Consider the following 15,943-nt stretch of genomic DNA (forward strand, 5'->3'; position numbering starts at 1 on the left):
AAAAAATCAATCACAAGTGCTGTGGTTTTTTCAGGTTTTATTTAACATAACGGTAGTCAATACAGAAAGTTTCCACAAAACGAGGTACTGACTAATCACCCTAACAGGGTTTTAACTCTCCACTTCAGCCCATCGGAGAACCAGTATAAAAACCTTTACTGGAAAAATCCCAACATCTGTCTTTCAGATGAGTGTAATGTTATAATAAAATAAAGCAGAATTTAGCCTCATGATAACTGAAGTTATCAAATTCCCACCTGCATTCTTCCGCAACTTCATCTCCGAGTGTTTTTCAATATAATACAACACAACATTGGTGATTCACAAAAGAAGAACCCCATGGATTCTCAGATCAGCCAACTTCTCCAGAGGAGCCGTATCGCACTCTCAGATGTCCAGGACAAACTGACTGTCATCAACTGTGGAAAGAGAAAGTAGCGTGAGTGAGTTCAGAGCCTGGGGAAAGTGACCTCTCCCTGCGAGTCATACTCTGCACGTGGTGTATAGTACACAGAAAAGTTATAGGAACCAACTTGCCAAGAGCAGATCACATGTTTTTTTGTTTACTTTTCTCAGGAAAAAAAGTTACCTAGTCTCCACAAAAGGTGACCTTAAGATTAAGTGAAATACAATCAACAAATTTCCCTTTACTGAGGGGAAAGAAGAAAAAAATGCATTTACTCCAAACTAACTTATGTTAAGGGAGCAAAATTTGCCATGCTCTATAGGTGGGAGGAGCATATTCTTTCTCCAATGTCAATCATAGTTAGACTAGCCAATCGCAGGCATCTGTGTGCAGAAGAGAGCAGCTATCGCTTTCCTCCAATTGTGTTAAGCTGCCTCGTGTCGCATCATGAGTTTGGAAAGATGCAGTTGGCTGGCTACATGTCTCTCAGAAGAAGCAAGTGTTATCCTTCACCCTCCCCTATTAGCAGCTGGTGGATGGGAATTTGCAAATGACCATAATGGAGATGAGATGGTGGGGAAAATCACTTTTTAATTCTCGAGTACATTTACAAGTTCATTTTTGGACACATAAAATCAGAAGTTTCAGTCTAATCTCGCACAAACACCACAAGAGTTTTACTGTATTATGCCAGTGTTTCAAAGTGGATAAAATGATAACTTTTTTTTTTCCTGCCAGTCCGTCTCATCCCAAGACCTTTATTGTTGATGTTTTGTATTAGTGTTTCATACACTTTTTAAAAAATAATTTATTAGCTAACTGCCCTTAGAGATCCATTATAATCTTATCAATAAGTATTCACAAAAAACATATTAACATGTGAGTAAGTTTAACAATAAGTCATGCATGCTGACAAATCCAAACACCTCTTCTGAAATAAATAATGTATAGAAAGAGAATTTGGGCTCTACAGTAACAATTTATTTTAGGAGCACAGTCAAAAATTTAAGAGCACAGCTGAAGTTTAGTTGTTTTTTAGAAATGGTAATGTTAATGTGCCACAATATAACACACAAGAAGGCATGAGAAAACTTGAGCTTGTCAATTATGACAGAATTTAGGAACATGGTGTGAGCCATGACACATTAAATTTACCTTCTGATAAACAAATGTAATATTTTCAGTTAATTTTACAGACTGTATGCAAAAAACAACAACCGTTAACCTGTTCCACCTTGTAAACAAATACAAAAAAACCCCTCAAAGTTCAGTCTTTGAATTCTGCTCCTCTTAAATATATTTAAAGCTACACTATTAGACATTTTCCACTGTCATGGTTCTGGGCTGGAGTCAGTTCTCGAACCGCTCTGTGTATATTGTGTATATATCTGAATAACCTCATATAGGATGTGATTGGGTGAGTTCATTTACCCGTCAGATGCTAAGTGCTTTAGTTTAATGGTGTTCATTACTGATGCTCCGATCAGGATTATTACAGCCGATACCGATTTCTTGTCATATTGATCGACCAAAACCGATCCAGATACCAATCTTTTTTTTGTCTAAGCTTTAATCAGGAGTTCTGTCATGAACAGTTAAATGTAAGATCTGCTCATGGTCACTGTTAATTGAATTAAAATAATAGAGTATAATGAAAAATAATGAGAAATACTGCTGGTTAATTGATAAGCATAAAATATTTATTTTTAAATATCTTAAACAATAGAGTCCTAATTAAAAGTAGACTAACACAAACATGATTCATATTAGGAAAAAGAAGGCTAATGGCCTTTTAAGGAAATAACCTACCAAGCTTAATATCAAATTGATATTAAATGCAACCTACTATAAATATTTCATTTCTCATTTTATTTATATTTTATGAGTTTATTATGTCAATTTTTTATATTAAATTATTTATTTGTAACTAAGCACATTTTATCTCCTTATATTTAATTAGTTTTTTGTTTATTTATCAGTTGTTCCTTTTAGATCGGTTCCCCAGTACAGTGTTGCCATGTCTACTGATAATATTGGGTTTTTGGGGGATTAAATCAAAACACGAAAACTGGAGTTGACTTTTAAGGTTTAAATTAAGTGAATGCGCTGTGCATTAGAGCGTACTATGTGTTTGCAGACTGAACAATTACTACTCTTGATTATGATTGGTGAGAAATTTTATTTAATAAAGAAGTCTGAATTAAACCCCACCTTGTAACGTTAGCATTATTATTAGTTACTGGTCCCCGACGTGTGTCTACATGAGCAGGTCATAGTCGCAGGTTCAGGTCATTTTGCGTGATCAGTAAAAGATGGCAGTTTGTGAGATCGGCAAGTTGAGAGAAACAGATGATGTACAGAGTTACTCTTTTCATCATAATGGCTTCTGTGCGGAGGTAGCTAAGTGCGGTGTAGCTAGATGCATTTTGGAATTTGAGTTTTTATTCCAATTGTATTATACAACTTCGAGCAGGTCACCCACACCTTTTTTCCAAAGTCACACAAAGTACTTTTCAGTCGCAAATGTGACTGAAATTGTCACACTGTAGAGCCCTGTGACAGTGAGAAAAGAAGAGAATAAAGGCCCTTTGACACTGAGCACTAAAAATGTGAAGCGAATCGCTAACGAACAGTGCTTTCACACCAATCGCGAAACAACTGATCGCCTTCAGCTAATTCACTCCTGCACGATAGGTGGCGCTGACCAAGAATGCATTTTACACCTGCACACTAGGTGGCGCAACCCATTATTCAGCTAATCAACCTATCGTCTTTGACCACTGAGAAGAAGAATCATTTAAATGCTGGCGCGTAGAACCACAAGACAAACTCAGGAAGCACAGAAAAAGAAAGACAATGGATTTCGCTGTGACCTTTATCAAAAAGTTATCTGTTCTCAGACAGCAATGACAACAAGAACTCAACATTTATTCTCTTCTCTCTTCCAGAATACATTTCTTCTGTGTTTACAGTGGTTTTCAAAACAGTTTTCTGTGCTGTAGTGCCATAAATCTCGCCCTTTTGTGCAACCGCAGCGGCTCCGGGCACATGCTCTAAAGCTGAAATGTAACTGGACGGCCTGTTTCATTGCTGGGCGATGGGGGGGGGGGGGGGGGGGGGGGTAATCGACACACTGGTTGAAAAAAATAATAAAAATCTCGCTTTGTCGCGCTGCTATTAATCACGCCCGCCGTGAACAGCTGCATAGGGATCTATTGTTTCCATTCAAGAGCATCGTACATTCACGTCATTTAATTGCGCGCAATGTGAAAGGCCCTTAAGAGTCTCACCGGGGACATCTTGACTGTCCTCGTCCTGCTCCGACAGCTTGTCCAGCGGGTGTGTGGACTGCATGGTGACGCCCGGAATGTGAGGCAGACAGCAGGGTGGAGTCCGTGCAATCGGCGAGTTGCGGCATTCCAGGAGAAACTTCCTATCGTAGATGATTCTGGTCCCTGCAACCATTTAAACAGTGTTTTAGTAATCAAAAGAAGGTCAACATGCATCATACAGAATTGCTTCTAACGTGTGCAAGATCGAGCCAAATACAAATTATGGTGTGTAGAGCTGACAAGGTGCTTGGGCTTGATTTGCATTTCACTATGCCTTCCAAAGTCTGCACAGTGTTCGTTTGAAAGATATAGGAAAACATGTTGCATAACAAGTAACAAGGCTGGTGTGGTAATCAGAGAGAAGGGCTCATTGGGCTGCTGTGCAGTAGAGATTTGAATAAACACAGTGGTTCTGTTTATCTGATCTGTGCTGCCCTATGAACACTAACTACTGGGAAAGTAACTACTGCAGTGGGAAAGGAAACATGATTATAGAGTATTACAGTGGCAGTAAGGAAACATTTATCCAGTTAGAGTAGTGGATTAGGTCTGGGTATATCTAGATATACTAAATGAATCGTAATATAATTGAGTATTATCAGGATTTGACACTATGATATTGGTGAGCTTAGTAAAACCTAACAAATTAGCTATTGTTAGGTTGTCACATGCTCCCCATTAGTGGTTTAGTCTTATTAAGGTTCATAATTATAAATGTGAAAGTTCTAGCTTTCTAAAGAAGTTCTACTTGGAAAAGAAACTAAACAACCCTGTTCTGGGGTTTTATATCAAAGAGTTTTGAACCAAAGAACTCTTTAAGGTGCTAGATCAGACCTTTCTTTCCAAGAGCATAAAGTGCAATGTGAAAGAAAGGTATGCAAAATTCTAAAGTAAATTATTGTGCTTGTAAATCTGCTGAATTGCTAAACAAGCAATTTCCACACTACAAACAAAGGCTCCATTTGTTACCTTTGAAGTTCTTAATTTTAGGATTAAGGTTATTTCATGAGTACATGCATGTATGAAAACCTTTTCGACAAACCTCCTGGAAATGTTTTAAGGGTTCAGAGATGACCCAAAAGGACCCTCGAAGATATTGTATAGTGTTTATAGAGTGCAGATCTCTAAATGTTATTATTGAGGTTGAGAATTCATTACTATCTTTACAAATCATCACAAACAAGTCAGACCGGATGTTGCTTTTGCAACAGTGCCAAGAGATAGGTTTAATATTACTGAATTCTGAGAAGCTCATCAGAGATACTCATCAGGATGTTTAAAACTGTGAGACTCAGCTGGTCTAACAACTGGCCCAAAATTACCAAAACAAGAGTATCATGAAAAATGAAAACTTTTTTTTTTTTTTAAGAAGTGGGACATTCAAAAATGCTTAAAAAGAAAAAAAAGCTTAACAAATACAATGACCAAACCACACCAAATCATTACATTTAGTTTATATGCTCAATCTTTCTATATTAGACAGTAGTTATAATCAACAATGTGTAGGAGAATTTTCTTGTTTCTAGATCATGGGTTTTTGAACTTTAAAGATGCATTAAGGTAAGATCTACCAAAAGAAAATTACACTAACCTCACAGGACAGGTACAAACACTGTAGAGGTGAAGGCGAAACATTAAAGATAACATATGGGATTTAGAAGAAGAGCAGTTTGTTGAATTGTGGCAGCAGACAGCATGTCTCTAGAATGTCTCATCACAGTTATATCATGACAGAACAAAAAGGAGATGCGACATGGTAAAAAAAAAAAGGATAAATTACAGCATCCAGGTGTGTAGCTAGCTAATTAGTATACAAATGCTCTGTTCGTGGAGTTTGTTTAATATTATGACATAAAGAAACCATTTTTAATGACATGATCATGTTATTGCGCTGTCTGTTACAGAATTCTTACTGGGATCATCTTGTGCAGTGCGGCAATTATTAATCGTAAAAGACCACTGGGTGTAAAACCAGCTTAATTGAGTTTGACATTTAAATATTTTTACACCCAAACTCGACCATGTTCACAAAGCTCTGCCTCGGGATCCACACTGGCCTGGAGAGCGTCTGATTGGCTCATCCAAACACAAACAAGCCCATCATTCAGGATTGGAAATCAGTTCTCAGCCACTTCTCCTAAGGCCAAGGCCTGAACCATCATTATATTTTTAAATGTTCTACAGATCTTTCATGTTTTTTGCACTTTTTTTTTTAATGGACTATTTATTGCACCTTTAAGTCATGTTAAATAGTTTCTTATACAGTAATTAGTTTATAATGTGATAGAGCTCAACAGGAAACTGTGCCTTTTAGTTTGGATCAAGTATGAGATCATTCTTTTGATAGTAGACAATTGTTATGATAACTACATGAAAAATTGAACGTTTCTAAAAAAATACGTTTTTTTAACGTTTTTTCCTTGTTTCTAAAGAGCCTGGAAATGAGAATTGTGTTGTTTTGGGATTAGTCTCATCCTTTTGGCAATGGACAGTGTTTATGAGAAGTGTGTTAGAGATGTGGTGTTGTCTGATCGTTATTTATGTAGGCTACATTATGCATTTTAAAATGTCCCACGTGAACTTCATCGGGGACGCGCACTGACTTGTCGGTGACGCGCAAAAATAGCTACGGACTAGTTAGTACTTTTTCGTGCAAATTAGATGAAAAATAAATAAATAAACCTCAAACCTGCTTCTGAAGAAATACAGATATGAGATGTGACTGTTTACTTGCCTCCAGGGGTGATGGAGAACACTGTGCCGCCGGGGGTCTGGCTGTAGGAGCCTGGGAGAGAAGACCAGCACTGCGGGACTGAAGCACGGCTCGGGATGGGGCAGCTCGACGACACGTCACAGACAGTCGACATGATTTCTACTCGGAGAAAGCAGACTAAACGAGGCCAGGTAGTTAACTCTGAAAAGCGACAGGCTGAACAGTTCGTTTTTTGAGCTCTACACGTTGTTTACGAGTTGTTATGAGTTCCCACGAGTTCCAAAAGCACCAGAATAGCAGAGCAGACCGGAGTGTGTATTCAACACACACAATGCTCACTCCAGCCCGCGCGCGTGGTTTTGGAACCTGTATTGAGGGGCGGAGCCTAAGGATGACGCAATGTTTTTGACATGTGATTTGAAGTGATGCCATGTCATATCTCAGTGCTGTGAAACGGCGTCAAGTTAGGGTAGTTTATAACTATTTTTCTCCCTCTCCAGAGAAATGAACCGTCACTGTCACCACTGACTTTCAATGTATTCTATGGCCTTCAATAAATCAGTTTTTCACTTTTTTTTGCAGCCAGTGGCCCTTCTAACTGCAAAATATTTAAATTTGTGCGATTATCTAGAGCTTTTTATTCATTTCCAATAACAAAACACATTACTTGACGTTATTTATACTCCAAACATGGACCCCGAGGGTGTGGTTTCACACACACCACTTTGAGAAGCACCCATATGCCCCCAAAAAGCACAATGTTCCAGGTCAAACATTGTCGATTCACCAATGCCTTTGTTTTCCGGGCTGAATGTGTAAGCAGCTATATTTGAGGCTAGAAGGCAGGCTTTATTTACATTAAACACATACACATATGGAGTGTGTGGTACAAAGCACAACCTAATTTGGAAGGAAGATGAGGTCAGAGCACAGGGTCAGCCGTGGTTCAGCATCCCAGAGCGATGCATGTTAACGGCCCATGTTGAAGTTTGGTGGTGCTGGGACTTGAACCCTGAACTTTCCGAACCGGCAGCCTGTAACCAGCACTTTCTTCGTGGATGGTCTCTGCTTGCATATTCTTCAGCGAGGAAGCACAGTGCACGCTGTAGTTACACCTAATTCCACACATAATTACATACATCATATCTCAGCAACTGTTCGTGCTAATCGTCAAACCGATATCATTAAAGTGCTCCATTACAAATCTAAGATACAGTATCTCACAAAAGTGAGTACATCCCTCACATTTATATATATATAAAAAAAATTTATTATATCTTTTCATGTGACAACACTAAAGAAATGACACTTTGCTACAATGTAACGTAGTGAGTGTACAGCATGTGTAACAGTGTAAATTTGCTGTACCCTCAAAATAACTCAACACACAGCCATTAATGTCTAAACCGCTGGCAACAAAAGTGAATACACCCCTAAGTCAGGGGTGTCCAATCTTATCGGCAAAGGGCTGGTGTGGGTGCAGGTATTCATTCCAAACAAGCAGGAGCCACACCTGATTCCATCTGTTTCCACCTGTTTAAGCAGTTGATCTTGGCTTTCAGTAGACTCCGGTGTGGCTTCTGATTGGTTGGAATGAAAACCTGCACCCACACGGGCCCTTTCCAGATAAGATTGGACACCCCTACCTTAAGTGAAAATGTCCAAATTGGGTGCAATTAGCCATTTTCCCTCCCCGCTGTCATGTGACTTGTTAGTGTTACAAGGTCTCAGGTGTGAATGGGGAGCAGGTGTGTTAAATTTGGTGTCATCACTCTCACACTCCCTCATACTGGTCACTGGAAGTTCAACATGGCATCTCATTGCAAAGAACTCTCTGAGGATCTGAAAAAAAAAAAAAGAATTGTTGCTCTACATAAAGATGGCCTAGGCTATAAGAAGATTGCCAAGACCCTGACACTGAGCTGCAGCACGGTGGCCAAGACCATACAGCGGTTTAACAGGACAGGTTCCACTCAGAACAGGCCTCGCTATGGTCAACCAAAGAAGTTGAGTGTACGTGCTCAGCGTCATATCCAGAGGTTGTCTTTTGGAAATAGATGTATGAGTGCTGCCAGCATTGCTGCAGAGGTTGAAGGGGTAGGGGTTGGGGGGTCAGCCTGTCAGTGCTCAGACCATACGCCGCACACCGCATCAAATTGGTCTGCACGGTTGTCGTCAAAGGAGGAAGCCTCTTCTAAAGATGATGCACAAAAAAGCCCGCAAACTGTTTGCTGAAGACGAGCAGACTAAGGACATGGATTACTGGAACCATGTCCTGTGGTCTGATGAGACCAAAATAAACTTATTTGGTTCAGATGGCATCAAGTATGTGTGGCGGCAACCAGGTGAGGAGTACAAAGACAAGTGTGTCTTGCCTACAGTCAAGCATGGTGGTGGGAGTGTCATGCTCTGGGGCTGCATGAGTGCTGCTGGCAGTGGAGAGCTACAGTTCACTGAGGGAACCATGAATGTCAACATGTACTGTGACATACTGAAGCAGAGCATGATCCCCTCCCTTCGGAGACTGCACCACAGGGCAATATTCCAGCATGATAACGACCCCAAACACACCTCCAAGATGACCACTGCCTTGCTAAAGAAGCTGAGGGTGACGGTGATGGACTAAATCCTATTGAGCATGTGTGGGGCATCCTCAAACGGAACGTAGAGGAGCACAAGGTCTCTAACATCCACCAGCACTGTGATGATGTCATGGAGGAATGGAAGAGGACTCCAGTGGCAGCCTGTGAAGCTCTGGTGAACTCCATGCCCAAGAGGGTTTAGGCAGTGCTGGAAAATAATGGTGGCCACACAAAATATTGACACTTTGGGTCCAATTTGGACATTTTCACTTACGGGTGTACTCACTTTTGTTGCCAGCGGTTTAGACATTAATGGCTGTGTGTTGATTATTTTGAGGGGACAGCAAATTTACACTGTTACACAAGCTGTACACTCACTACTTTACATTGTAGCAAAGTGTCATTTCTTCAGTGTTGTCACATGAAAAGATATAATCAAATATTTACAAAAATGTGAGGAGTGTACTCACTTTTGAGAGATACTCTATATTCCTACAATTACCTTTAGGAACTGGCACCAGGAACACTCAAAATTAGCTACATGCTTCAGTATCTATTTGGGCATCACAATTTATCCCAGGCTTATAATTTAAGGATTGATAGCTTACAGTGTAAATGTGTAAGTTGCGATATTGGATCTGTACTGAGCAGGTAGTATGTAATAAACTGTGAAGCACTTTTGCAAAATAAAATTGTAAACAACATATTTTCATCTTCAAAATGACACAGTTTGGTGACTGATAACTCCCAAGTATCAAGTAATCAATTATTTTTGTCTCTCACCAAATTTATTATTAGCTATATCCAAAAGCACTGAAAAAGACAGTTCTACAATTACTTTTATAGCCAAATGTTAAAGCTTCAAAGTAATACTGCTATAAGGATCCTATAATTTGTTGAATGGCACAGCTGGCTCCAACCTAGAAAACAAACCAAAAAGCTTGTAAAGAAATCACTTATGACATGATAGTTTAGACATTAAATAAAAACAATAATCTACAGGTACAAACAGAAGAAAATATTAATCATTTATATATATATATATATATATATATATATATATATATATATATATATATATTTCAAATTGATGTTTCTGACCTGGAACAGTTAAGGATGATTTTGGTTTTTAATAAAATACCATTTCTTTCTGGGTTTTGTTCCTTGAGCCAGGTTTGAGGCCTGTTTTTAGTTTTTTCTAAGACGTTTCTCTGTGGTGGACCATAAAGTGTGTAATTGCACCCCCTATCCACACAGCTGTCCTTTCTGCAAATAATATAAACATCGTGGATTACTGAGTCTACAACCACTGCAAATTAGAGGCATGACACCACCTGTATACATTTCCAACTTTTTATTGAATATTAAGGTAAATATTTCACATTAATACAGGCTACATAAAGTAGAGCCACTATACGACATGAAATTTACTCTCATTTTAACCCTTTTTCAGTATGTAAACAATTATACATGTATTTACCACTCTAAAAGGTCTGATTTCTCTCGTTGTGTAATCTAGTTCTTGGCCGAGTATAAATAGCGCACTGTCCTATTGAGCCCTGCAGACCAAGAACGCTTTACGTGGGGCTTAAATGTCAAAATGGCTATACTACTCAAAATGTATCCTGTTGAACAGGCAATCGATTTGTTCATAGACAGTGGTAAACACGTTAAAGCCCACACTGGATTCTCTGTTCTTTTTTTTTTTTTGTTAGGCACATCAAAAGGTGTCCGTCTCTCAAATTTAATGAAACTCTGTTTAACTTTTAAGGGGACACGCCTAGGTTAACGTTTTGGTAATTAGGTAATTATCTTGTTCTTTAACGTGTATGTCTTGTTACTGCTCCTATGCCTCTCCGTCTCTAGGTTTGTGTTTAGTTGACATGATTCAGATGCACATTTCCCACATGTGGGGCCCAAGTCCCTGGCCACACCTGAAACGAAAAGGTGGTCAATCAGAAAGGAAGTTCATTCAGTAATCTTCACATTGATGCCTTAATCAGTCAAAGTGTAAATTTACTGCAGCTACAGATTTCTTGTTCTTCTTGTTAATTGCCGATAAGGCTACTCGTTATTGTTACCTGCTGTGGGTCTGAATTCTCAGCCGAGCTGGGGACGACTTTTAAGATGGGGTTCCAGGCAGGGTCAGTGGTGTGGAGCCCATTGTACATGGGGCCTCCAGGAGCCTCGGCCATCTGTGGGTGAGGAGGGATCATCGTACCTCCATACATTGACATTGGCAACCCCTAATCATGAAGAAAAAGAAGAAGAGAAAAAAAACCCCCAGCAGTTCAGAAACACTTGTTAATACTTATTATCATTACATTAGAACTTTAGAAAATCAAGTATATTAACACAGGGCTTGTTTCAAGTACATCAAAACAACAAGTACAGCAAAATCCACTTTTAAATGTTTTTTTTTTTCTTCACAATTTTACTTCCTAAAATTTGTCAATACCAAAGCAGGGCAGAAAACCAGGAGTAGAACAATGTCACAAAATATAGCTTTAGTCCAAAATAAGTTTTTTGCCTGTTCCGGTATTGACATTAAAATTGGGGCAGTATGATTTTTGCTCATAACATTTTAAAAAGTTATTTAAAAGATTGGACACACATTATGACCTAATTTCTAAGAAGCCTTTAGAGGCCATGCCTTATTTTTTTCCCCCTTAATTTTCATGTGATCTTGACATAACAAAAAGCTGTTTTCTCAAGACGTAATTTTACCACGAGAAAATCTCACGCTTTGTGGATGGAACTGGTGTTGCATACACGCTGGAGTCTTCGCCATCGTAGTCATAAATTACCTGCTGTAGAGATGAATGCAAGAGAGAGGGGGTGTCCCCTTCTCAAGTGTCACACACTTAGTGTGGAAGCTGTCAATCACTGACAGAGCTATTTCAGCTGGAATGAGTCCCTGATCAAAGTAAAAACAAATTTGTTCATCCATGATGCTTTGAAATTGTGCTAAGCTTTTGCTACCTCCAGAACAATAAGAGGAACATGTTATTTAGAGTACACAGAAAAATGAAGTAATGCTCGTGAGAAAACAACTTTTGTTATGTCGAGATCACAAGAAAATTAAAGTTGAGATCATGGAAAAACAAGAAAGAAAAAAAAATAATACATGGTCTCTTACAGCTTCTGTAAATTTCAGTAATGTAAAAATTAAAAAATGCAAAAATAAATAATAAAGTTGTTTCCCCCTCTTCATTATAAGTCTTGATGTTCAACTGGGGGGCATGCAAGGAGAATATTGGAATTTATTAAATTACTGTTTAATATATTTCAGTTGTGTCTAAGTATTAAACGTTATTTATAACCTTTTTTTTTATTTACCATTTTGCACCACTTCTGTAGAATGACTCAAATGCGATTTTAAAACCATTTTTAATGACAGCACATTGCAGGTGTTCTCAGTGCTACTCAAACCTTTGGAAAATCCATGAAGTTAGTGGGCATGGGCTGGTGAAAGGTGTTAGATGGAGCCACAATGCCCGTGTCATCTCGCTCCATGGCCTGGTGCTGGGAGAAGGCTGACTGCTCCTGCAGCTGCTGGTGCATCACGGGTCCTCCCATCATGGGCTGAGACCAGCCTGACATCGCTTCTACAGAGAGGTGCGATGAAGAGAGAAAACAGGGGTTTAAATATGTAAATTTACACAATAGACTGGCTCAAGCTGGTGAAGGAATAAAATTTCTCCTCAGTTCACTCACCGGAGCCACTGCCCACTCCGAAAGACCAGATGCCACCCTGTCCAACTGGCGGCGTGTAGCTGGTGGGCAGCATGGCGTGGTTGACTGAGCCAGTCTGCCGGATCCGAGCCAGACGCTCTGTCCCGATGGGTGGGGGCACTTTGCGGTCCTGCTGACTGGAACTGCTAGGCTTGGCTTGGATCAGCGCAGGTGTCACGGTGGATGTGCACAAAGGGGAAGATGCTCCAGACGACACCGAGGGCACCGGAGACTCACCTAAGAAACACAGACGATAAAATGCATTTGTCAAAAAAAAATCTGCCTGCATGCCATTTTCGAGGTAAAGCCACATAAAGGGACAGCTCTACAGCATACAGGACGTGGAGGCGCTCCAAGGATGAGGGGAGAAGTGCTGACGGCTGAAAGAGGGCGTTCCTACAGGAGCCGGGCCCTGCAGGAAAACAGGACTGGCAGACATGCTTGTGGCAAAGCTGGTGAGCGCGGTGGAAGAAGAGATGGAATTGCCTGAGGGGTCCATGGGGTGCATGCCTAAGGAACAAAGAGACCACACGGATAGACAGAATATGACATGAGCTTAGTTTAACAATAAGACAGTGTCAATAAATGAGAAGAAAACCACCAAAAAAAGCACAGATAAGTTTCATAGTTAGATTTTAAAATATAAAATTTTCAATTTAAAGTTAGAAATGTATTTGGTTGATTTCCAACAGGCATTACCATCATCACATTTTGTCAATCTCAACTGGTGTTTTGTTGGACAGGCAGTGCACTATGCAGAATGTTACACTACTGCTTTTGAGAAAGCAACACAATTTATCGTGATACTGGACACAAAACATGTAGCAGAAAAGAAAATAATAATAAGCATAGTCAAATTTAGACCTGATTTTTAAAGCAATTTGACAACTCCAAGTTCTTTTAAGAGGACTCACCAATGGGACTAGAGACGACTCGCTGGGAGGTGCAACGATATCCTGGGGCCTTTGAGCCATCAGGTGGGGGCATGGTGCTCTCCATCTGCCCCATCCCTCCCATGTATGCAGGTGGTGCACTGTAGGGCTGTTCTGGCGGAGTGCGAGCTGGAAGGTGACAGGCCCCCCACACCTGGTTGTTGCCCACCTGGTTGCTGTCGAAGATGCTCGAAAAGTGATTGAAAAGAGCGGCAGGGCCGAAGTTGGGCGGCAGCTGAGCTTTACCACTGTGAAGGTGTACCTGTGAGCCATTTATCATGCCCATAGTCGAGGATATCTGAAGCGAAGGGGGTGGCATGCTAGCCGTAGCTAAGCTAGGCTGGGTAGGCTGCTGTTGCTGCTTAAGTGACTCCTGTGTTGCACCCGGGGGCACAAAAACAGACTGCTGCTCCTGCAAAGGGGCTCCAGGTCCCATGGAGTAGTACGTCGTTGGGGGCTGTAAGCGAGTCGATGTCCCAGGTGCAGCAGGTGTGGTGTAGTGAGGTAAGGTGCTGCTGGTGTTTGCAACTGTGCTGCTGACCGTGCTAGGCGGTACAGGACGAGAGAGGGGCAGGGTGACGCCTGGTTGGACTGTAGAGGAGGAGCTTGGTTCTGTGCTGGAGGTGAAGGACAAGGGCAGTTGCTGTCTGCCCTCGGCCTGGACAGGCAGTGCAGGCTGTGCAGAGGGAGATGCAGGGAAGTGCAGGGGGGTCGAGGGGCTGGAGCCCTCACACGTTGCACTAGAAACAGGAACAGCCAAATCAGCCCCCAGCTTCTCTTTCGCAGGCGTACCAGCAGGAGTGGATTCTGTTTTCTGGGCTTGGGAATGCTGTGTAGGTAGGGCGATGGGGGCATGCATAGGTGGAGGGGTCGTGGGAGTGGTGGGAGCACAGCTGAGGGGAGCAGGAGGGGCCTGCGCAGCAGTAGTATTGCTCGCAGTGGTGGTGATGGCAGGCACCGCTGTAGGCTTGGGCTCGGCAGAAAAGAGCTGCTTCCTTACAGAGGTGGGTGTAGGTGTTTTGGAGGGGGCAGTGCTGGGGGGAGAGGCAGTGGAACCAGGGGCAACGTTAGCACTTGACACCATGGCAGGGTGCTCAGCAGTAGCAGGGGCAGAGCTGGAAGGGCGGAGGGCCGCATTATTGCCGCTGTGTTTGGGAGAGCTGTTAGCACTGCCAGGGCTCACAGGACGCACAGGGAACGGGCCCCATGTGTTGGGCGAGGGAGAGAAGGTGCCGCCAAACTGTGCCATTGGCAGACGTGGGTGACGAATCTGGTGCATGGTCTGCGCTGCAAGCAGGGCCAACTGGGGGTGTGTGTAGGCCAACGGTGGTAGTGAGACAAACGGAGGTCTAACACCAGGTGCCATATTTTTGCCCATTTTGCCAGCCTGCTGAGTGGTTGAGTTGGAGGAGGACTGGAAGGACATGCTGGAGGAGGGCACAACTGAAGACAGGCCTTTGGAACTGGCCGCGGTGGTGCTGGTAGCCCCTGTGGAGGTGGTATAGGTGGAGCCAATTTTGGTGTTGGTACCGGGCTGACGAATGTGGTTGCGAGGTATCAAGTCCTCTAGCTCTTTGGCAGGGTCCTGGATAAGCGCATTGATCAGTTGGACAGCATGTCGTGTGGACTCTGTGCCACCTCTGAAAAACAGTGGACAGAGTGTGTAAGGGATTGCATGTATAACACACCTATGCATAGACATCCAACAGTAACCCAAATGAAGTATGTGACTAAACAAAATTAAGAAATGAACTGAAGTAGAAATTAATTCCAGCCACCTGATGGTGATCATTCTCTCGCCATTTTTGTCTTTCTGTTTGTCAACATCTATGTGTGCACCCGTCACATCTTGAATGGCTGTGATATTGCAGCCACCTCTGCCCATGATCCGAGACACCACAGAGGCTGGAACTGAAAGTTTCTTTGACCTGAAAACACATCAAATTTGAGTGTTTGAACCCTAATAAGGAAGCAGGAAATGGACAACAGCTCATGACTGTCACTTACCTTCGTACGACCTCTTTCCATCCCTCCTCTCTCTTCTGGCCCCTTTTAGGACTGGTGAGGTTCATCTTACTGTTGGGTGAGGTGACTGGCAGTGAAATGGTCTTGAAAGATGAGGGCAGGGAACTGGGAGTCATGTCACTAATAATCTCATGAGATCTGCAGGAAAAATGAACACAGATAACGTTATACTACTGAAACTATATTGCATGAAAAGGTCAATACAATAAATTAATATT

At 41.6% G+C, this 15,943-nt stretch overlaps 2 protein-coding genes across 14 annotated transcripts in view; both read right to left on the reverse strand.

Moving 5' to 3' along the window:
• Positions 1-22: 22 nt before the first annotated feature.
• Positions 23-6,821, reverse strand: eif4ebp3 (eukaryotic translation initiation factor 4E binding protein 3). Its single transcript, XM_017491812.3, has 3 exons — positions 6,473-6,821; positions 3,697-3,861; positions 23-419 (listed from the first exon to the last, which is right to left on the reverse strand). Exons 1-3 carry the CDS (start codon positions 6,603-6,605, stop codon positions 388-390), a joined length of 330 nt encoding a protein of 109 aa, XP_017347301.1. The 5' UTR covers positions 6,606-6,821; the 3' UTR covers positions 23-387.
• Positions 6,822-10,372: 3,551 nt separating this feature from the next.
• The window catches only part of ankhd1 (ankyrin repeat and KH domain containing 1), a 51,779-nt gene continuing 46,208 nt past the window's right edge, over positions 10,373-15,943 (reverse strand). For all 13 annotated transcript variants that reach the window (XM_053687678.1, XM_053687687.1, XM_053687686.1 and 10 more), the window contains 8 exons: positions 15,708-15,863; positions 15,479-15,628; positions 13,683-15,340; positions 13,105-13,278; positions 12,751-13,005; positions 12,466-12,641; positions 11,115-11,279; positions 10,373-10,967 (listed from right to left, as the gene is read on the reverse strand). In XM_053687678.1, coding sequence (XP_053543653.1) covers positions 10,908-10,967; positions 11,115-11,279; positions 12,466-12,641; positions 12,751-13,005; positions 13,105-13,278; positions 13,683-15,340; positions 15,479-15,628; positions 15,708-15,863 — 2,794 coding nt within the window. In that variant the 3' untranslated portion in view covers positions 10,373-10,907. The remainder of the gene's footprint in view (positions 10,968-11,114; positions 11,280-12,465; positions 12,642-12,750; positions 13,006-13,104; positions 13,279-13,682; positions 15,341-15,478; positions 15,629-15,707; positions 15,864-15,943) is intronic.

This window comes from Ictalurus punctatus, chromosome 18 (assembly GCF_001660625.3).
Source record: "Ictalurus punctatus breed USDA103 chromosome 18, Coco_2.0, whole genome shotgun sequence".
In the NCBI taxonomy this organism is placed as follows: domain Eukaryota; kingdom Metazoa; phylum Chordata; class Actinopteri; order Siluriformes; family Ictaluridae; genus Ictalurus; species Ictalurus punctatus.